Source organism: Cololabis saira, chromosome 24 (assembly GCF_033807715.1).
Source record: "Cololabis saira isolate AMF1-May2022 chromosome 24, fColSai1.1, whole genome shotgun sequence".
Taxonomy (NCBI): domain Eukaryota; kingdom Metazoa; phylum Chordata; class Actinopteri; order Beloniformes; family Belonidae; genus Cololabis; species Cololabis saira.
Genome location: NC_084610.1, coordinates 26,133,622 through 26,156,325, shown reverse-complemented (window position 1 = coordinate 26,156,325; position 22,704 = coordinate 26,133,622). Strand labels below are relative to the sequence as shown.

Below are 22,704 nucleotides of genomic sequence, written 5' to 3'. Positions count from 1 at the left end.
TGGGCTTGAAACGGGTAAATTTGGTTCCAACCAAAACCTTGTACCAACTAGAGCTCTGCTATAGCGAGACTGTTTTCTTCATCCCGCTCCCGCTGAATTTCTGACCATTACCGCGCGCATTCACCGCACTGTCCCCACCCACAAAACTCTGAGAATTCATGCCGCACAATAATAAAGATGCATTGATTTAGTTTCTTCTCCCGTCCCGCAAGAGAAATGTCCAGACAAATCAATCTGATTTAATGTTAACATGATCATTGTGGAGCTTGATGGATAATTGACAGTTCATAGGAAACCTGACTGAAAGTTAAGATGATAATCCATCATTGTCATCACACAAGCTATTTCACCTTTCACTCACGCATCAATTATGTGATTGAGGTTAAAGCAACGAGAGTAGCTGTGAGTGGCTCAAATAATACTAATAACATAAAATAAACAAAGTTAACGATTGGAACAAATTAATTTAACAAATGAAAATAGGCTTAATATCTTACCAAGGCGGGTCCGTTTCGTTCAGCACTCCGACGTGTTTTCTCTTCAAATGCTTTTGCTCCCGTGAAAAGCAACGTCGGCTTTTGCAAACCTTGCAAGTATCTTTTTATTCACCGTATCGAGGCTAAAATGCTCCCAAACTCCCAAAGTTTTATTACCTGCAGCTGCTGAGACGCTGTCGTGCTGCGCGACTCTCGGCAGAGATTGTATTGAAGTGAGACGCCTCACTCCGTTGGAAAAACACGCCTGGAGACAATTGTGGACGATGGAATTCATTGTGGACAATTTTGATTATTGAGTTTTGTCGACAACATCGACGAATCGTTGCAGCCCTAGTTCGAACCACCACCTGGAACCATTCAACACCTGGTTCCAACCAAGATCTGGTTCCAACCAACACCTGGTTCTAACCCCACCTTGTACCAGACCACGTCCCCCACCGTCCAGAGGATCGACTGCACTGACGCCAGTCGACCGAGTTCAGGACCAGCTGGACTCTTGGCCTCGTTTGAACCCGTTTCCCAGTTCTCTGTATGACGTTTCAATCTGCTGTCACTTCCTGGTATCAAACATCAGGATCGAGTCATCCAAGCAAACGTTTGGGACAGAAAATGAGAATAAAGTTCCTGATACGTATCTATTGATAAGATTGTTGGCTCTCGTGGGTCAGAGAAGAGAACGGTGACGACAATCAAATCATTCCTCAAACTGTTGGCCTGTCCCGTTTAAAACAGTTAAAGCTGGCGTCATGTTCCCGTTTGTGCAGGTCACTGCATCTCTGGTAACGGACAGACCTACCGAGTTTAAAACAGTTAAAGCTAGCGTCATGTTCCCGTTTGTGCAGGTCACTGCATCTCCGGTAACGGACAGACCTACCGAGGCGACATCAACATCACACGCTTAGGCAGAACCTGCCAGCGCTGGAGCGGCAGCTTCCCTCATCCCATCTTCAGGTAACAACCAGGTGGATTAGATAACGACCTCCTCTGACCTGTTACCCTCTGTGTTTTCTTGACTGGTTTCTAATAATAATACATTTTATTTTTAAGGTGCCTTTCTAGGCGATTGATGTTACATAGATGGAAGTAGGCAGACCGGGTAATGTTATTGATGTGGGATTGAAAGGATAGTGTGCTGTCCAGGATGACACCCAGGCTCTTAGCTCGGGGGTGAAACAGTTGAGTTGTCGATAGTGAGAGAAAAGCTGTCGGTTTTGGATAAAGTGGATTTGTTGCCAATGAGGAGAACATCTGTTTTATTACTGTTTAATTTAAGGAAGTTTTGGGTGAACCAGGTTTTTATTTCAGTAAGGGAGGTGGGCGGGAGAGAGGACGAGGGTTTGGTGGTGAGGTAGAGCTGGGTGTCATCGGCATAGCAGTGGAAATTAATGTTGAATTTGCGGAATTTGCGGAAGGAGGTAGATGATGAAGAGTAAGGGACCCCAGGAAAGAGCCCTGGGGCACACCAGAAGTGACGGAGGAGGGGGTGGATTTCAGGGACTTGAGTTGAATGAACTGGGGGTCCAGTTGGCAAGTGGATGGCTTGGATTTCTGGATGAGTTCTGTGATTTCTGAGAGAGTGGGGAGATGGAAGGAGGAGAATAGGTGTGTGGATGGATGAAAGTCGGCTAAGGAGCTGAGGTGAGAGATTGATGCGAGGTGCTCGGGGATCGTCTTGATTTTTTCAGTGAAAAATGACATGATGGAGTTGCAGAAGGAGGTTGTGTGGAGGTGGGAGGGGAGAGAGTCCTGGGGTTGGAGATTCCTGTCCATGTCGAGAAAAAAGTCGAAATGTTGAGAAAAAAAGTCGAAATTTGGTGAAAAAAGTCAAAATTTCGAGAAAAAAGTCGAAATGTCCAGAAAAAAGTCGAAATTTCGAGAAAAAAGTCAAAATTTCGAGAAAAAAGTCAAAATGGCTTGGATTTCTGTATGAGTTCTGTGATTTCTGAGAGAGTGGGCAGATGGAAGGAGGAGAATAGGTGTGTGGACGGATGAAAGTCGGCTGAGGAGCTGAGGTGAGGGATTGATCCGAGGTGCTCGGGGATCGTCTTGATTTTTTCAGTGAAAAATGACATGATGGAGTTGCAGAAAGAGGTTGTGTAGAAGTGGGAGGGGAGAGAGTCCTGGGGTTGGAGAGAGTCCTGGGGTTGGAGAGATTTCTCGGGTCGTAGAGAGTCCTGGGGTTGGAGAGAGTCCTGGGGTTGGAGAGAGTCCTGGGGTTGGAGAGAGTCCTGGGGTTGGAGAGAGTCCTGGGGTTGGAGAGAGTCCTGGGGTTGGAGAGAGTCCTGGGGTTGGAGAGAGTCCTGGGGTTGGAGAGAGTCATGGGGTTGAGTGATATTGGTGAGTAGGGAGAAGAGTGACTTGGAGTTTCCTTTATTGGCAGTGATTACTCGTTGATTTGTTTCCCTGCAGGGAGTTCAACGTTTCGGAACCCGGCAGCATCCTGGAGGAGAACTTCTGCAGGAACCCTGACAACGACCCCAAAGGGCCGTGGTGTTTCACCACCGACCCGGAAGTCAAGAAAGACACGTGCCATGTACCAATATGTGGTAAACGACCCGCCTGACCTCGTTGTTGTGGCCCGTAGTACGATTCCCACGCTAGCTGAAAATCAACTCTTGTGTCCCCAAAAATTTACTAAATTATTCATAACTACACAATGCAAAAACTCAAAATCTTACCATTATGTTGATGATGCACTTCCAGAAAAAAAAGTCAAAATGTTGAGAAAAAAGTCAAAATTTCATGAAAAAAGTCGAAAATGTTGAGAAAAATGTCCGAATTTCAAGAAAAAAGTTGAAATTTCGAGAAAAAGGTCAGAATTTCAAGAAAAAAGTTGAAATTTCGAGAAAAACGTCAAAACTTCGAGAAAAAAGTCGAAATGTCGAGAAAAAAGTCGAAATTTCAAGAAAAAAGTAAAAATGTCGAGAAAAAAGTTGAAATGTTGAGAAAAAAGTCAAAATGTTGAGAAAAAAGTCGAAATTTCAAGAAAAAAGTAAAAATGTCGAGAAAAAAGTAAAAATTTTGTGAAAAAAGTCGAAACGTTGAGAAAAAAGTAAAAATGTCGAGAAAAAAGTAAAAATTTTGTGAAAAAAGTCGAAACGTTGAGAAAAAAGTCAAAATTTCGAGAAAAAAGTTGAAATGTTGAGAAAAAAGTTAAAATGTTGAGAAAAAAGTTAAAATGTTGAGAAAAAAGTAAAAATGTCGAGAAAAAAGTAAAAATTTTGTGAAAAAAGTCGAAACGTTGAGAAAAAAGTCAAAATTTCGAGAAAAAAGTTGAAATGTTGAGAAAAAAGTAAAAATGTCGAGAAAAAAGTAAAAATTTTGTGAAAAAAGTCGAAACGTTGAGAAAAAAGTCAAAATTTCATGAAAAAAGTCGAAAATGTTGAGAAAAAAGTCAGAATTTCAAGAAAAAAGTTGAAATTTCGAGAAAAACGTCAGAATTTCAAGAAAAAAGTTGAAATTTCGAGAAAAACGTCAGAATTTCAAGAAAAAAGTCGAAATTTCGAGAAAAAAGTCAAAATTTTGAGAAAAAAGTCAAAATGTCAAGAAAAAAGTAAAAATTTCGAGGAAAAAGTAAAAATTTCAAGAAAAAAGTAAAAATGTCGAGAAAAAAGTAAAAATTTTGTGAAAAAAGTCGAAACGTTGAGAAAAAAGTCAAAATTTCGAGAAAAAAGTTGAAATGTTGAGAAAAAAGTAAAAATGTCGAGAAAAAAGTAAAAATTTTGTGAAAAAAGTCGAAACGTTGAGAAAAAAGTCAAAATTTTGAGAAAAAAGTTGAAATGTTGAGAAAAAAGTTAAAACGTTGAGAAAAAAGTTAAAATGTTGAGAAAAAAATCGAAATGTTTAAAAAAATCAAAATGTTGGGAAAAAAGTTGAAATTTTGAGAAAAAAGTCGAAATGTCGAGAAAAGTCAAAATGTTGAGAAAAAAAGTCAAAATGTCGAGAAAGTCAAAATTTCGTGAAAAAAGTCGAAATGTTGAGAAAAAAGTCGAAATTTCGAGAAAAACGTCAAAATTTCAAGAAAAAAGTTGAAATGTTGAGAAAAAAGTCGAAATTTCGAGAAAAACGTCAAAATTTCAAGAAAAAAGTTGAAATGTTGAGAAAAAAGTCGAAATTTCGAGAAAAACGTCAAAATGTTGAGAAAAAAGTCAAAATGTTGAGAAAAAAGTCAAAATTTTGTGAAAAAAGTCAAAATTTTGAGAAAAAAGTCGAAATTTCGAGAAAAACGTCAAAATGTCGAGAAAAAAGTCAAAATGTTGAGAAAAAAGTCAAAATTTTGTGAAAAAAGTCAAAATTTTGAGAAAAAAGTCAAAATGTCGAGAAAAAAGTCAAAATGTCGAGAAAAAAGTCAAAATTTCATGAAAAAAGTCGAAAATGTTGAGAAAAAAGTCAGAATTTCAAGAAAAAAGTTGAAATTTCGAGAAAAACGTCAGAATTTCAAGAAAAAAGTTGAAATTTCGAGAAAAACGTCAAAATTTTGAGAAAAAAGTCAAAATGTCAAGAAAAAAGTAAAAATTTCGAGGAAAAAGTAAAAATGTCGAGAAAAAAGTAAAAATTTTGTGAAAAAAGTCGAAACGTTGAGAAAAAAGTCAAAATTTCGAGAAAAAAGTTGAAATGTTGAGAAAAAAGTAAAAATGTCGAGAAAAAAGTAAAAATTTTGTGAAAAAAGTCGAAACGTTGAGAAAAAAGTCAAAATTTTGAGAAAAAAGTTGAAATGTTGAGAAAAAAGTTAAAATGTTGAGAAAAAAGTTAAAATGTTGAGAAAAAAATCGAAATGTTTAAAAAAATCAAAATGTTGGGAAAAAAGTTGAAATTTTGAGAAAAAAGTCGAAATGTCGAGAAAAGTCAAAATGTTGAGAAAAAAAGTCAAAATGTCGAGAAAGTCAAAATTTCGTGAAAAAAGTCGAAATGTTGAGAAAAAAGTCGAAATTTCGAGAAAAACGTCAAAATTTCAAGAAAAAAGTTGAAATGTTGAGAAAAAAGTCGAAATTTCGAGAAAAACGTCAAAATTTCAAGAAAAAAGTTGAAATGTTGAGAAAAAAGTCGAAATTTCGAGAAAAACGTCAAAATGTCGAGAAAAAAGTCAAAATGTTGAGAAAAAAGTCAAAATTTTGTGAAAAAAGTCAAAATTTTGAGAAAAAAGTCAAAATGTCGAGAAAAAAGTCAAAATGTTGAGAAAAAAGTCAAAATTTCGTGAAAAAAGTCAAAATTTTGAGAAAAAAGTCAAAATGTCGAGAAAAGTCAAATTTTCGTGAAAAAAGTCGAAATGTTGAAAAAAAAGTTGAAATGTCGAGAAAAAAGTCGAAATGTTGAGAAAAAAGTTGAAATGTCGAGAAAAAAGTCGAAATGTAGAGAAAAAAGTCAAAATTCAGTGAAAAAAGTCAAAATGTTGAGAAAAAGGTTAAAATTTTGTGAAAAAAGTCGAAATGTCAAGATTAATGTTGAAGTACAATGTCGAGAAACGCTGTCTCTTTCCCCCCAGGCCAGGACTTTGTCCCTTCCACCGCGGCCCCGACCCAGTCTCTTGTCCGAAGCACCGAGTGTTTTCCCAACGTGGGCATCGACTACGTGGGCGGCCTGAGCGTCACCCTGGGCGGCCACACCTGCCTGCCCTGGTCCTCGTCGCTAACGCTCGCCCGGAGGAAGGACAAGGAGTTCATCCCGGAGGTCGCGCTGCCAGGAAACAAGTGCCGGAACCCGGACGGCGACCCAGAGGGGCCGTGGTGCTACGTGAACGTCCACGGAAACATCACCGTGGACTACTGCGACCTGCAGCTGTGTGGTACGGTGTTTATTTATCTATTTATTTATTTATTTATTTAAAGGACTACTGCAACCTGCAGCTGTGTGGTACGGTGTTTATTTATTTATTTATTTATTTATTTAAAGGACTACTGCGACCTGCAGCTGTGTGGTACGGTGTTTATTTATTTATTTATTTATTTATTTAAAGGACTACTGCGACCTGCAGCTGTGTGGTACGGTGTTTATTTATTTATTTATTTATTTATTTATTTATTTATTTATTTATTTAAAGGACTACTGCGACCTGCAGCTGTGTGGTACGGTGTTTATTTATCTATTTATTTAAAGGACTACTGCGACCTGCAGCTGTGTGGTACGGTGTTTATTTATCTATTTATTTATTTATTTATTTAAAGGACTACTGCGACCTGCAGCTGTGTGGTATGGTAGAAACCCGCTAACTGGAGTGTAATGTCACAATATCCATCTGTCACTTTTGGGTATACTGATTGGATAACAAGGTAGATCCCGGACGAGCCCCCAAATGTAAAGTCCCAAGGTGGTGGTAATTAGCTCGATAGGGACAATAACATGTGTATACCCAAAAATGAAAGAAATGGAAACTGACAAATGGGTAAAGTGAACAGAAAATACTTGTTTATTAACTAAAGCAACTGAAAATCCAACAGTACAAAAGGTTAAGGGAAGGGAGTGGTGGTGCCGAGCAGTGATGGGCAGTAACGTGTTAGAAGTAACGCGTTACTGTAATCCGATTACTTTTTTCAAGTAACAAGTAAAGTAAGGGATTACAATTGCAAAAACAGTAATTAGATTACCTTTACTTTTCTGAAAGAAGGCTGCGTTACTGCGTTACTAAATGCACTATTTGTTTTGTGAAAATGTCTCATGACTTTGCAAAGTCAAGCCTGAGTTATGGTTCCGCGTTAAATCGACGCAGAGCATACGCCGTAGGGTACGCCGTAGGGTAGCCGTAGGGTACGCCGTAGGGTACGCCGTAGGGTAGCCGTAGGGTAGCCGTAGGGTAGCCGTAGGGTACGCCGTAGGGTAGCCGTAGGGTAGCCGTAGGGTAGCCGTAGGGTACGCCGTAGGGTACGCCGTAGGGTACGCCGTAGGGTACGTTATGTACGTTATGTTGATGATGCACTTCCAGAAAAAGGTCGAAATGTCGAGAAAGTCAAAATTTCAAGAAAAAAGGTGAAATGTTGAGAAAAAAAGTCAAAATTTCGTGAAAAAAGTCGAAATGTCGAAAAAAGTCGAAATGTTGAGAAAAAAGTTGAAATGTCGAGAAAAAAGTCGAAATGTTTAGAAAAGTCAAAATTTTGTGAAAAGTCAAAATGTTTAGAAAAGTCAAAATGTTTAGAAAAGTCAAAATGTTGAGAAAAAAGTCAAAATGTCGAGAAAAAAGTAAAAATTTCGAGAAAAGTCAAAATTTCGAGAAAAAAGTCAAAATGTCGGAAAAAAAAGTCGAAATATCGAGAAAAGTCAAAATGTTGAGAAAAAAGTCAAAATATTGAGAAAAGTCAAAATGTTGAGAAAAAAGTCAAAATGTTGAGAAAAATCAAAATGTTGAGAAAAAAGTCGAAATGTTGAGAAAAAAGTTGAAATGTTTAAAAAAGTCAAAATGTTGGGAAAAAAGTTGAAATGTTGAGAAAAAAGCCGTAGGGTAGCCGTAGGGTACGCCGTAGGGTAGCCGTAGGGTAGCCGTAGGGTACACCGTAGGGTAGCCGTAGGGTAGCCGTAGGGTACACCGTAGGGTAGCCGTAGGGTAGCCGTAGGGTACGCCGTAGGGTCCGCCGTAGGGTCCGCCGTATGGTAGCCGTAGGGTAGCCGTAGGGTACACCATATGGTAGCCGTAGGGTAGCCGTAGGGTACGCCGTAGGGTACGCCGTAAGGTACGTCGTAGGGTACGCCGTAGGGTAGCCGTAGGGTACGCCGTAGGGTAGCCGTAGGGTACGCCGTAGGGTACGCCGTAGGGTAGCAATAGGGTAGCCGTAGGGTACGCCGTAGGGTAGCCGTAGGGTAGCCATAGGGTAGCCGTAGGGTACGCCGTAGGGTACGCCGTAGGGTAGCCGTAGGGTAGCCGTAGGGTACGCCGTAGGGTAGCCGTAGGGTACGCCGTAGGGTACGCCGTAGGGTAGCCGTAGGGTAGCCGTAGGGTACGCCGTAGGGTAGCCGTAGGGTAGCCGTAGCGTACGCCGTAGGGTAGCCGTAGGGTACGCCGTAGGGTAGCCGTAGGGTACGCCGTAGGGTACGCCGTAGGGTACGTTATGTACGTTATGTTGATGATGCACTTCCAGAAAAAGGTCGAAATGTCGAGAAAGTCAAAATTTCAAGAAAAAAGGTGAAATGTTGAGAAAAAAAGTCAAAATTTCGTGAAAAAAGTCGAAATGTCGAAAAAAGTCGAAATGTTGAGAAAAAAGTTGAAATGTCGAGAAAAAAGTCGAAATGTTTAGAAAAGTCAAAATTTTGTGAAAAGTCAAAATGTTTAGAAAAGTCAAAATGTTTAGAAAAGTCAAAATGTTGAGAAAAAAGTCAAAATGTCGAGAAAAAAGTCAAAATTTCGAGAAAAAAGTAAAAATTTCGAGAAAAGTCAAAATGTCGGAAAAAAAAGTCGAAATATCGAGAAAAGTCAAAATGTTGAGAAAAAAGTCAAAATATTGAGAAAAGTCAAAATGTTGAGAAAAAAGTCAAAATGTTGAGAAAAGTCAAAATGTTGAGAAAAAAGTTGAAATGTTGAGAAAAAAGCCGTAGGGTAGCCGTAGGGTACGCCGTAGGGTACGCCGTAGGGTACGCCGTAGGGTACACCATATGGTAGCCGTAGGGTAGCCATAGGGTACGCCGTAGGGTACGCCGTAGGGTACGTTATGTACGTTATGTTGATGATGCACTTCCAGAAAAAGGTCGAAATGTCGAGAAAAAAGTCAAAATTTCAAGAAAAAAGGTGAAATGTTAAGAAAAAAATTCAAAATTTCGTGAAAAAAGTCGAAAAAAGTCGAAATGTTGAGAAAAAAGTTGAAATGTCGAGAAAAAAGTCGAAATGTTTAGAAAAGTCAAAATTTTGTGAAAAGTCAAAATGTTTAGAAAAGTCAAAATGTTTAGAAAAGTCAAAATGTTGAGAAAAAAGTCAAAATGTCGAGAAAAAAGTCAAAATTTCGAGAAAAAAGTCAAAATTTCGAGAAAAGTCAAAATTTCGAGAAAAAAGTCAAAATGTCGGAAAAAAAAGTCGAAATATCGAGAAAAGTCAAAATGTTGAGAAAAAAGTCAAAATATTGAGAAAAGTCAAAATGTTGAGAAAAAAGTCAAAATGTTGAGAAAAGTCAAAATGTTGAGAAAAAAGTTGAAATGTTGAGAAAAAAGCCGTAGGGTAGCCGTAGGGTAGCCGTAGGGTAGCCGTAGGGTACGCCGTAGGGTACGCCGTAGGGTACACCATATGGTAGCCGTAGGGTAGCCGTAGGGTACGCCGTAGGGTAGCCGTAGGGTACGCCGTAGGGTACGCCGTAGGGTACACCGTAGGGTACGGCGTAAGGTACGTCGTAGGGTAGCCGTAGGGTACGTCGTAGGGTACCCGTAGGGTAGCCGTAGGGTAGCCGTAGGGTAGCCGTAGGGTACGCCGTAGGGTACGCCGTAGGGTAGCCGTAGGGTAGCCGTAGGGTAGCCGTAGGGTACGCCGTAGGGTAGCCGTAGGGTACGTTATGTACGTTATGTTGATGATGCACTTCCAGAAAAAGGTCGAAATGTCGAGAAAAAAGTCAAAATTTCAAGAAAAAAGGTGAAATGTTAAGAAAAAAATTCAAAATTTCGTGAAAAAAGTCAAAAAAAGTCGAAATGTTGAGAAAAAAGTTGAATGTCGAGAAAAAAGTCGAAATTTTTAGAAAAGTCAAAATTTTGTGAAAAGTCAAAATGTTTAGAAAAGTCAAAATGTTGAGAAAAAAGTCAAAATATTGAGAAAAGTCAAAATGTTGAGAAAAAAGTCGAAATGTTTAAAAAAGTCAAAATGTTGGGAAAAAAGTTGAAATGTTGAGAAAAAAGCCGTAGGGTAGCCGTAGGGTAGCCGTAGGGTAGCCGTAGGGTACGCCGTAGGGTAGCCGTAGGGTAGCCGTAGGGTACACCGTATGGTAGCCGTAGGGTACGCCGTAGGGTACACCGTAGGGTAGCCGTAGGGTACGCCGTAGGGTACACCGTAGGGTAGCCGTAGGGTACGCCGTAGGGTACACCGTAGGGTAGCCGTATGGTAGCCGTAGGGTACGTCGTAGGGTACACCGTATGGTAGCCGTAGGGTACGCCGTAGGGTAGCCGTAGGGTACGCCGTAGGGTAGCCGTAGGGTACGCCGTAGGGTACGCCGTAGGGTAGCCGTAGGGTACGCCGTAGGGTACGCCGTAGGGTACGCCGTAGGGTACGCCGTAGGGTACGCCGTAGGGTACGCCGTAGGGTAGCCGTAGGGTACGCCGTAGGGTACACCGTAGGGTAGCCGTAGGGTACGCCGTAGGGTAGCCGTAGGGTACGCCGTAGGGTACGCCGTAGGGTAGCCGTAGGGTACGCCGTAGGGTAGCCGTAGGGTACGCCGTAGGGTACGTCGTAGGGTACGTCGTAGGGTACGCTGTAGGGTACGTCGTAGGGTACGCCGTAGGGTACGTCGTAGGGTACGTCGTAGGGTACGCTGTAGGGTACGTCGTAGGGTACGCCGTAGGGTAGCCGTAGGGTACGCTGTAGGGTACGTCGTAGGGTACGCCGTAGGGTAGCCGTAGGGTACGCCGTAGGGTAGCCGTAGGGTACGCCGTAGGGTACGCCGTAGGGTACGCCGTAGGGTACGCCGTAGGGTAGCCGTAGGGTAGCCGTAGGGTACGCCGTAGGGTACGTTATGTACGTTATGTTGATGATGCACTTCCAGAAAAAGGTCGAAATGTCGAGAAAAAAGTCAAAATTTCAAGAAAAAAGGTGAAATGTTGAGAAAAAAAGTCAAAATTTCGTGAAAAAAGTCGAAATGTCGAAAAAAGTCGAAATGTTGAGAAAAAAGTTGAAATGTCGAGAAAAAAGTCGAAATGTTTAGAAAAGTCAAAATTTTGTGAAAAGTCAAAATGTTTAGAAAAGTCAAAATGTTGAGAAAAGTCAAAATGTTGAGAAAAAAGTCAAAATGTCGAGAAAAAAGTCAAAATTTCGAGAAAAAAGTCAAAATTCCGAGAAAAAAGTCAAAATTTCGAGAAAAGTCAAAATTTCGAGAAAAAAGTCAAAATGTCGGAAAAAAAAGTCGAAATATCGAGAAAAGTCAAAATGTTGAGAAAAAAGTCAAAATATTGAGAAAAGTCAAAATGTTGAGAAAAAAGTCAAAATGTTGCGAAAAGTCAAAATGTTGAGAAAAAAGTTGAAATGTTGAGAAAAAAGCCGTAGGGTAGCCGTAGGGTACGCCGTAGGGTAGCCGTAGGGTACGCCGTAGGGTACGCCGTAGGGTAGCCGTAGGGTACGCCGTAGGGTACGCCGTAGGGTACGCCGTAGGGTACGCCGTAGGGTAGCCGTAGGGTACGCCGTAGGGTACGCCGTAGGGTACGCCGTAGGGTACGCCGTAGGGTACGCCGTAGGGTAGCCGTAGGGTACGCCGTAGGGTACACCGTAGGGTACACCGTAGGGTACGGCGTAGGGTACGGCGTAGGGTACGCCGTAGGGTACGGCGTAGGGTACGGCGTAGGGTACGCCGTAAGGTACGTCGTAGGGTACGCCGTAGGGTAGCCGTAGGGTACGTCGTAGGGTACGCCGTAGGGTAGCCGTAGGGTAGCCGTAGGGTACGTTATGTACGTTATGTTGATGATGCACTTCCAGAAAAAGGTCGAAATGTCGAGAAAAAAGTCAAAATTTCAAGAAAAAAGGTGAAATGTTGTGAAAAAAAGTCAAAATTTCGTGAAAAAAGTCGAAATGTCGAAAAAAGTCGAAATGTTGAGAAAAAAGTTGAAATGTCGAGAAAAAAGTTGAAATGTTTAGAAAAGTCAAAATTTTGTGAAAAGTCGAAATGTTTAGAAAAGTCAAAATGTTTAGAAAAGTCAAAATGTTGAGAAAAAAGTCAAAATGTCGAGAAAAAAGTCAAAATTTCGAGAAAAAAGTCAAAATTTCGAGAAAAAAGTCAAAATGTCGGAAAAAAAAGTCGAAATTTCGAGAAAAGTCAAAATGTTGAGAAAAAAGTCAAAATATTGAGAAAAGTCAAAATGTTGAGAAAAAAGTCAAAATGTTGAGAAAAGTCAAAATGTTGAGAAAAAAGTCAAAATGTTGAGAAAAAAGTTGAAATGTTTAAAAAAGTCAAAATGTTAGGAAAAAAGTTGAAATGTTGAGAAAAAAGCCGTAGGGTAGCCGTAGGGTACACCATATGGTAGCCGTAGGGTAGCCGTAGGGTACGCCGTAGGGTACGCCGTGTGGTAGCCGTAGGGTAGCCGTAGGCTACGCCGTAGGGTAGCCGTAGGGTACGCCGTAGGGTAGCCATAGGGTAGCCGTAGGGTACGCCGTAGGGTACACCGTAGGGTACGCCGTATGGTAGCCGTAGGGTAGCCGTAGGGTACGCCGTAGGGTACACCGTAGGGTAGGTAGCCGTAGGGTAGCCGTAGGGTACGCCGTAGGGTACGCCGTAGGGTAGCCGTAGGGTACGCCGTAGGGTACGCCGTAGGGTAGCCGTAGGGTACGCCGTAGGGTACGCCGTAGGGTAGCCGTAGGGTAGCCGTAGGGTACGCCGTAGGGTAGCCGTAGGGTACGCCGTAGGGTAGCCGTAGGGTACGCCGTAGGGTACGCCGTAGGGTACGCCGTAGGGTAGCCGTAGGGTAGCCGTAGGGTACGCCGTAGGGTAGCCGTAGGGTACGCCGTAGGGTACGCCGTAGGGTACGCCGTAGGGTACGCCGTAGGGTAGCCGTAGGGTAGCCGTAGGGTAGCCGTAGGGTACGTCGTAGGGTACGCCGTAGGGTAGCCGTAGGGTACGCCGTAGGGTACGCCGTAGGGTAGCCGTAGGGTACGCCGTAGGGTACGTTATGTACGTTATGTTGATGATGCACTTCCAGAAAAAGGTCGAAATGTCGAGAAAAAAGTCAAAATTTCAAGAAAAAAGGTGAAATGTTGAGAAAAAAAGTCAAAATTTCGTGAAAAAAGTCGAAATGTCGAAAAAAGTCGAAATGTTGAGAAAAAAGTTGAAATGTCGAGAAAAAAGTTGAAATGTTTAGAAAAGTCAAAATTTTGTGAAAAGTCGAAATGTTTAGAAAAGTCAAAATGTTTAGAAAAGTCAAAATGTTGAGAAAAAAGTCAAAATGTCGAGAAAAAAGTCAAAATTTCGAGAAAAAAGTCAAAATTTCGAGAAAAAAGTCAAAATGCCGGAAAAAAAAGTCGAAATTTCGAGAAAAGTCAAAATGTTGAGAAAAAAGTCAAAATATTGAGAAAAGTCAAAATGTTGAGAAAAAAGTCAAAATGTTGAGAAAAAAGTCAAAATGTTGAGAAAAAAGTTGAAATGTTGAGAAAAAAGCCGTAGGGTAGCCGTAGGGTAGCCGTAGGGTACGCCGTAGGGTACGCCGTAGGGTACGCCGTAGGGTACGCCGTAGGGTACACCATATGGTAGCCGTAGGGTAGCCGTAGGGTACACCGTAGGGTACACCGTAGGGTACGGCGTAGGGTACGGCGTAGGGTACGGCGTAGGGTACGGCGTAGGGTACGGCGTAGGGTACGGCGTAGGGTACGCCGTAAGGTACGTCGTAGGGTACGCCGTAGGGTAGCCGTAGGGTACGTCGTAGGGTACGCCGTAGGGTAGCCGTAGGGTACGTTATGTACGTTATGTTGATGATGCACTTCCAGAAAAAGGTCGAAATGTCGAGAAAAAAGTCAAAATTTCAAGAAAAAAGGTGAAATGTTGTGAAAAAAAGTCAAAATTTCGTGAAAAAAGTCGAAATGTCGAAAAAAGTCGAAATGTTGAGAAAAAAGTTGAAATGTCGAGAAAAAAGTTGAAATGTTTAGAAAAGTCAAAATTTTGTGAAAAGTCTAAATGTTTAGAAAAGTCAAAATGTTTAGAAAAGTCAAAATGTTGAGAAAAAAGTCAAAATGTCGAGAAAAAAGTCAATTTCGAGAAAAAAGTCAAAATTTCGAGAAAAAAGTCAAAATGTCGGAAAAAAAAGTCGAAATTTCGAGAAAAGTCAAAATGTTGAGAAAAAAGTCAAAATATTGAGAAAAGTCAAAATGTTGAGAAAAAAGTCAAAATGTTGAGAAAAGTCAAAATGTTGAGAAAAAAGTCAAAATGTTGAGAAAAAAGTTGAAATGTTTAAAAAAGTCAAAATGTTAGGAAAAAAGTTGAAATGTTGAGAAAAAAGCCGTAGGGTAGCCGTAGGGTACACCATATGGTAGCCGTAGGGTACGCCGTAGGGTACGCCGTGTGGTAGCCGTAGGGTAGCCGTAGGCTACGCCGTAGGGTAGCCGTAGGGTACGCCGTAGGGTAGCCATAGGGTAGCCGTAGGGTACACCGTAGGGTACGCCGTATGGTAGCCGTAGGGTAGCCGTAGGGTAGCCGTAGGGTACGCCGTAGGGTAGCCGTAGGGTACACCGTAGGGTAGGTAGCCGTAGGGTAGCCGTAGGGTACGCCGTAGGGTAGCCGTAGGGTACGCCGTAGGGTAGCCGTAGGGTACGCCGTAGGGTACACCATATGGTAGCCGTAGGGTAGCCGTAGGGTACGCCGTAGGGTAGCCGTAGGGTACGCCGTAGGGTACACCATATGGTAGCCGTAGGGTAGCCGTAGGGTACGCCGTAGGGTACGCCGTAGGGTAGCCGTAGGGTACGCCGTAGGGTACGCCGTAGGGTAGCCGTAGGGTAGCCGTAGGGTACGCCGTAGGGTAGCCGTAGGGTACGCCGTAGGGTAGCCGTAGGGTACGCCGTAGGGTACGCCGTAGGGTACGCCGTAGGGTAGCCGTAGGGTACGCCGTAGGGTAGCCGTAGGGTACGCCGTAGGGTACGTCGTAGGGTACGCCGTAGGGTAGCCGTAGGGTACGCCGTAGGGTACGCCGTAGGGTACGCCGTAGGGTACGCCGTAGGGTAGCCGTAGGGTACGCCGTAGGGTAGCCGTAGGGTACGCCGTAGGGTACGCCGTAGGGTACGCCGTAGGGTAGCCGTAGGGTACGCCGTAGGGTACGCCGTATGGTAGCCGTAGGGTACGCCGTAGGGTACGTTATGTACGTTATGTTGATGATGCACTTCCAGAAAAAGGTCGAAATGTCGAGAAAAAAGTCAAAATTTCAAGAAAAAAGGTGAAATGTTGAGAAAAAAGTTGAAATGTCGAGAAAAAAGTTGAAATGTTTAGAAAAGTCAAAATTTTGTGAAAAGTCGAAATGTTTAGAAAAGTCAAAATGTTTAGAAAAGTCAAAATGTTGAGAAAAAAGTCAAAATGTCGAGAAAAAAGTCAAAATTTCGAGAAAAAAGTCAAAATTTCGAGAAAAAAGTCAAAATGTCGGAAAAAAAAGTCGAAATTTCGAGAAAAGTCAAAATGTTGAGAAAAAAGTCAAAATATTGAGAAAAGTCAAAATGTTGAGAAAAAAGTCAAAATGTTGAGAAAAGTCAAAATGTTGAGAAAAAAGTTGAAATGTTTAAAAAAGTCAAAATGTTAGGAAAAAAGTTGAAATGTTGAGAAAAAAGCCGTAGGGTAGCCGTAGGGTACGCCGTAGGGTAGCCGTAGGGTACGCCGTAGGGTAGCCGTAGGGTAGCCGTAGGGTACGCCGTAGGGTACGCCGTAGGGTACGCCGTATGGTAGCCGTAGGGTAGCCGTAGGGTACGCCGTAGGGTAGCCGTAGGGTACGCCGTAGGGTAGCCGTAGGGTAGCCGTAGGGTACGCCGTAGGGTACGCCGTAGGGTAGCCGTAGGGTACGCCGTAGGGTACGCCGTAGGGTACGCCGTAGGGTACGCCGTAGGGTACGCCGTAGGGTAGCCGTAGGGTAGCCGTAGGGTACGCCGTAGGGTAGCCGTATGGTAGCCGTAGGGTACGCCGTAGGGTACGCCGTAGGGTAGCCGTAGGGTACGCCGTAGGGTAGCCGTAGGGTAGCCGTAGGGTACGCCATTATGTTGATGATGCACTTCCAGAAAAAGGTCGAAATGTCGAGAAAAAAGTCAAAATTTCAAGAAAAAAGGTGAAATGTTGAGAAAAAAAGTCAAAATTTCGTGAAAAAAGTCGAAATGTCGAAAAAAGTCGAAATGTTGAGAAAAAAGTTGAAATGTCGAGAAAAAAGTCGAAATGTTTAGAAAAGTCAAAATTTTGTGAAAAGTCAAAATGTTTAGAAAAGTCAAAATGTTGAGAAAAAAGTCAAAATGTTGAGAAAAAAGTCGAAATTTCGAGAAAAAAGTTGAAATGTCGAGAAAAAAGTCAAAATTTCGAGAAAAAAGTCAAAATTTCGAGAAAAGTCAAAATTTCGAGAAAAAAGTCAAAATGTCGAAAAAAGTCGAAATTTCGAGAAAAGTCAAAATGTTGAGAAAATAGTCAAAATATTGAGAAGTCAAAATGTTGAGAAAAAAGTCAAAATGTTGAGAAAAGTCAAAATGTTGAGAAAAAAGTTGAAATGTTTAAAAAAGTCAAAATCTTGGGAAAAAAGTCAAAATGTTGAGAAAAAAGCCGTAGGGTAGCCGTAGGGTACGCCGTAGGGTACGCCGTGTGGTAGCCGTAGGGTAGCCGTAGGCTACGCCGTAGGGTAGCCGTAGGGTACGCCGTAGGGTACGCCGTAGGGTAGCCGTAGGGTACGCCGTAGGGTACGCCGTAGGGTAGCCGTAGGGTAGCCGTAGGGTACGCCGTAGGGTACGCCGTAGGGTAGCCGTAGGGTACGCCGTAGGGTACGCCGTAGGGTACGCCGTAGGGTAGCCGTAGGGTACGCCGTAGGGTACACCGTAGGGTACACCGTAGGGTACGGCGTAGGGTACGGCGTAGGGTACGCCGTAGGGTACGGCGTAGGGTACGGCGTAGGGTACGCCGTAAGGTACGTCGTAGGGTACGCCGTAGGGTAGCCGTAGGGTACGTTGTAGGGTACGCCGTAGGGTAGCCGTAGGGTAGCCGTAGGGTACGTTATGTACGTTATGTTGATGATGCACTTCCAGAAAAAGGTCGAAATGTCGAGAAAAAAGTCAAAATTTCAAGAAAAAAGGTGAAATGTTGTGAAAAAAAGTCAAAATTTCGTGAAAAAAGTCGAAATGTCGAAAAAAGTCGAAATGTTGAGAAAAAAGTTGAAATGTCGAGAAAAAAGTTGAAATGTTTAGAAAAGTCAAAATTTTGTGAAAAGTCGAAATGTTTAGAAAAGTCAAAATGTTTAGAAAAGTCAAAATGTTGAGAAAAAAGTCAAAATGTCGAGAAAAAAGTCAAAATTTCGAGAAAAAAGTCAAAATTTCGAGAAAAAAGTCAAAATGTCGGAAAAAAAAGTCGAAATTTCGAGAAAAGTCAAAATGTTGAGAAAAAAGTCAAAATATTGAGAAAAGTCAAAATGTTGAGAAAAAAGTCAAAATGTTGAGAAAAGTCAAAATGTTGAGAAAAAAGTCAAAATGTTGAGAAAAAAGTTGAAATGTTTAAAAAAGTCAAAATGTTAGGAAAAAAGTTGAAATGTTGAGAAAAAAGCCGTAGGGTAGCCGTAGGGTACACCATATGGTAGCCGTAGGGTAGCCGTAGGGTACGCCGTAGGGTACGCCGTGTGGTAGCCGTAGGGTAGCCGTAGGCTACGCCGTAGGGTAGCCGTAGGGTACGCCGTAGGGTAGCCATAGGGTAGCCGTAGGGTACACCGTAGGGTACGCCGTATGGTAGCCGTAGGGTAGCCGTAGGGTACGCCGTAGGGTACACCGTAGGGTAGGTAGCCGTAGGGTAGCCGTAGGGTACGCCGTAGGGTACGCCGTAGGGTAGCCGTAGGGTACGCCGTAGGGTACGCCGTAGGGTAGCCGTAGGGTACGCCGTAGGGTAGCCGTAGGGTACGCCGTAGGGTACGCCGTAGGGTAGCCGTAGGGTAGCCGTAGGGTAGCCGTAGGGTACGCCGTAGGGTAGCCGTAGGGTACGCCGTAGGGTAGCCGTAGGGTACGCCGTAGGGTACGCCGTAGGGTACGCCGTAGGGTAGCCGTAGGGTAGCCGTAGGGTAGCCGTAGGGTACGCCGTAGGGTAGCCGTAGGGTACGCCGTAGGGTACGCCGTAGGGTACGCCGTAGGGTACGCCGTAGGGTACGCCGTAGGGTACGCCGTAGGGTAGCCGTAGGGTAGCCGTAGGGTAGCCGTAGGGTACGTCGTAGGGTACGCCGTAGGGTACGCCGTAGGGTAGCCGTAGGGTACGCCGTAGGGTAGCCGTAGGGTACGCCGTAGGGTACGTTATGTACGTTATGTTGATGATGCACTTCCAGAAAAAGGTCGAAATGTCGAGAAAAAAGTCAAAATTTCAAGAAAAAAGGTGAAATGTTGAGAAAAAAAGTCAAAATTTCGTGAAAAAAGTCGAAATGTCGAAAAAAGTCGAAATGTTGAGAAAAAAGTTGAAATGTCGAGAAAAAAGTCGAAATGTTTAGAAAAGTCAAAATTTTGTGAAAAGTCAAAATGTTTAGAAAAGTCAAAATGTTGAGAAAAAAGTCAAAATGTTGAGAAAAAAGTCGAAATTTCGAGAAAAAAGTTGAAATGTCGAGAAAAAAGTCAAAATCTTGGGAAAAAAGTTGAAATGTTGAGAAAAAAGTCGAAATGTTGAGAAAAGTCAAAATGTTGAGAAAAAAGTCAAAATGTTGAGAAAAGTCAAAATGTTGAGAAAAAAGTCAAAATGTTGAGAAAAAAGTTGAAATGTTTAAAAAAGTCAAAATGTTAGGAAAAAAGTTGAAATGTTGAGAAAAAAGCCGTAGGGTAGCCGTAGGGTACGCCGTAGGGTACGCCGTGTGGTAGCCGTAGGGTAGCCGTAGGCTACGCCGTAGGGTACGCCGTAGGGTAGCCGTAGGGTAGCCGTAGGGTACGCCGTAGGGTAGCCGTAGGGTAGCCGTAGGGTACGCCGTAGGGTACGCCGTAGGGTACGCCGTAGGGTACGCCGTAGGGTACGCCGTAGGGTAGCCGTAGGGTACGCCGTAGGGTACGCCGTAGGGTAGCCGTAGGGTAGCCGTAGGGTACGCCGTAGGGTAGCCGTAGGGTAGCCGTAGGGTACGCCGTAGCGTACGCCGTAGGGTAGCCGTAGGGTACGCCGTAGGGTACGCCGTAGGGTACGCCGTAGGGTAGCCGTAGGGTACGCCGTAGGGTAGCCGTAGGGTAGCCGTAGGGTAGCCGTAGGGTACGCCGTAGGGTACGCCGTAGGGTACGCCGTAGGGTACGCCGTAGGGTACGCCGTAGGGTAGCCGTAGGGTAGCCGTAGGGTACGCCGTAGGGTAGCCGTAGGGTACGCCGTAGGGTAGCCGTATGGTAGCCGTAGGGTACGCCGTAGGGTACGCCGTAGGGTAGCCGTAGGGTAGCCGTAGGGTAGCCGTAGGGTACGCCATTATGTTGATGATGCACTTCCAGAAAAAGGTCGAAATGTCGAGAAAAAAGTCAAAATTTCAAGAAAAAAGGTGAAATGTTGAGAAAAAAAGTCAAAATTTCGTGAAAAAAGTCGAAATGTCGAAAAAAGTCGAAATGTTGAGAAAAAAGTTGAAATGTCGAGAAAAAAGTCGAAATGTTTAGAAAAGTCAAAATTTTGTGAAAAGTCAAAATGTTTAGAAAAGTCAAAATGTTGAGAAAAAAGTCAAAATGTTGAGAAAAAAGTCGAAATTTCGAGAAAAAAGTTGAAATGTCGAGAAAAAAGTCAAAATTTCGAGAAAAAAGTCAAAATTTCGAGAAAAGTCAAAATTTCGAGAAAAAAGTCAAAATGTCGAAAAAAGTCGAAATTTCGAGAAAAGTCAAAATGTTGAGAAAATAGTCAAAATATTGAGAAGTCAAAATGTTGAGAAAAAAGTCAAAATGTTGAGAAAAGTCAAAATGTTGAGAAAAAAGTCGAAATGTTGAGAAAAAAGTTGAAATGTTTAAAAAAGTCAAAATCTTGGGAAAAAAGTTGAAATGTTGAGAAAAAAGTCGAAATGTTGAGAAAAAAGTCGAAATGTTGAGAAAAAAAGTCGAAATTTCGTGAAAAAAGTCGAAATGTTGAGAAAAACGTTGAAATGTTGAGAAAAAAGTCGAAATGTTGAGAAAAGTCAAAATTTTGTGAAAAGTCAAAATGTTTAGAAAGGTCAAAATGTTGAGAAAAAAGTTGAAATTTCGAGAAAAGTGATGGGCAGTAACGTGTTAGAAGTAACGCGTTACTGTAATCCGATTACTTTTTTCAACTAACAAGTAAAGTAAGGGATTACAATTGCAAAAACAGTAATTAGCCGTAGGGTACGCCGTAGGGTAGCCGTAGGGTAGCCGTAGGGTACGCCGTAGGGTAGCCGTAGGGTACGCCGTAGGGTAGCCGTAGGGTAGCCGTAGGGTAGCCGTAGGGTACGCCGTAGGGTACGCCGTATGGTAGCCGTAGGGTACGCCGTAGGGTACGCCGTAGGGTACGCCGTAGGGTACGCCGTAGGGTAGCCGTAGGGTAGCCGTAGGGTACGCCGTAGGGTACGTTATGTACGTTATGTTGATGATGCACTTCCAGAAAAAGGTCGAAATGTCGAGAAAAAAGTCAAAATTTCAAGAAAAAAGGTGAAATGTTGAGAAAAAAAGTCAAAATTTCGTGAAAAAAGTCGAAATGTCGAGAAAAGTCAAAATTTCGAGAAAAAAGTTGAAATGTCGAGAAAAAAGTCAAAATTTCGAGAAAAAAGTCAAAATTTCGAGAAAAGTCAAAATTTCGAGAAAAAAGTCAAAATGTCGAAAAAAGTCGAAATTTCGAGAAAAGTCAAAATGTTGAGAAAATAGTCAAAATATTGAGAAGTCAAAATGTTGAGAAAAAAGTCAAAATGTTGAGAAAAGTCAAAATTTTGTGAAAAGTCAAAATGTTTAGAAAAGTCAAAATGTTGAGAAAAAAGTCAAAATGTTGAGAAAAAAGTCGAAATTTCGAGAAAAGTCAAAATTTCGAGAAAAAAGTTGAAATGTCGAGAAAAAAGTCAAAATTTCGAGAAAAAAGTCAAAATTTCGAGAAAAGTCAAAATTTCGAGAAAAAAGTCAAAATGTCGAAAAAAGTCGAAATTTCGAGAAAAGTCAAAATGTTGAGAAAATAGTCAAAATATTGAGAAGTCAAAATGTTGAGAAAAAAGTCAAAATGTTGAGAAAAGTCAAAATGTTGAGAAAAAAGTCGAAATGTTGAGAAAAAAGTTGAAATGTTTAAAAAAGTCAAAATCTTGGGAAAAAAGTTGAAATGTTGAGAAAAAAGTCGAAATGTTGAGAAAAAAGTCGAAATGTTGAGAAAAAAAGTCGAAATTTCGTGAAAAAAGTCGAAATGTTGAGAAAAACGTTGAAATGTTGAGAAAAAAGTCGAAATGTTGAGAAAAGTCAAAATTTTGTGAAAAGTCAAAATGTTTAGAAAGGTCAAAATGTTGAGAAAAAAGTTGAAATTTCGAGAAAAGTGATGGGCAGTAACGTGTTAGAAGTAACGCGTTACTGTAATCCGATTACTTTTTTCAACTAACAAGTAAAGTAAGGGATTACAATTGCAAAAACAGTAATTAGCCGTAGGGTACGCCGTAGGGTAGCCGTAGGGTAGCCGTAGGGTACGCCGTAGGGTAGCCGTAGGGTAGCCGTAGGGTACGCCGTAGGGTAGCCGTAGGGTACGCCGTAGGGTAGCCGTAGGGTACGCCGTAGGGTAGCCGTAGGGTACGCCGTAGGGTAGCCGTAGGGTACGCCGTAGGGTAGCCGTAGGGTAGCCGTAGGGTAGCCGTAGGGTACGCCGTAGGGTAGCCGTAGGGTAGCCGTAGGGTACACCGTAGGGTAGCCGTAGGGTAGCCGTAGGGTACACCGTAGGGTACGCCGTAGGGTAGCCGTAGGGTAGCCGTAGGGTAGCCGTAGGGTACGCCGTAGGGTACGCCGTAGGGTAGCCGTAGGGTACGCCGTAGGGTACGCCGTAGGGTACGCCGTAGGGTAGCCGTAGGGTAGCCGTAGGGTACGCCGTAGGGTACGCCGTATGGTAGCCGTAGGGTAGCCGTAGGGTACGCCGTAGGGTACGCCGTATGGTAGCCGTAGGGTAGCCGTAGGGTACGCCGTAGGGTAGCCGTAGGGTAGCCGTAGGGTACGCCGTAGCGTACGCCGTAGGGTAGCCGTAGGGTACGCCGTAGGGTACGCCGTAGGGTAGCCGTAGGGTACGCCGTAGGGTAGCCGTAGGGTAGCCGTAGGGTACGCCGTAGGGTAGCCGTATGGTAGCCGTAGGGTACGCCGTAGGGTACGCCGTAGGGTAGCCGTAGGGTAGCCGTAGGGTAGCCGTAGGGTACGCCGTAGGGTAGCCGTAGGGTAGCCGTAGGGTACGCCGTAGGGTACGCCGTATGGTAGCCGTAGGGTACGCCGTAGGGTACGCCGTAGGGTACGCCGTAG

General features: G+C 43.0%; 1 protein-coding gene across 1 annotated transcript in view; it reads left to right on the top strand.

Annotated features, from left to right (window-relative positions):
* Positions 1–22,704, top strand: part of f2 (coagulation factor II (thrombin)) — a 43,644-nt gene that overhangs the window by 6,546 nt on the left and 14,394 nt on the right. The window contains exons 6-8 of the mRNA XM_061716223.1: positions 1,340–1,448; positions 2,907–3,043; positions 5,980–6,279. Coding sequence (XP_061572207.1) covers positions 1,340–1,448; positions 2,907–3,043; positions 5,980–6,279 — 546 coding nt within the window. The remainder of the gene's footprint in view (positions 1–1,339; positions 1,449–2,906; positions 3,044–5,979; positions 6,280–22,704) is intronic.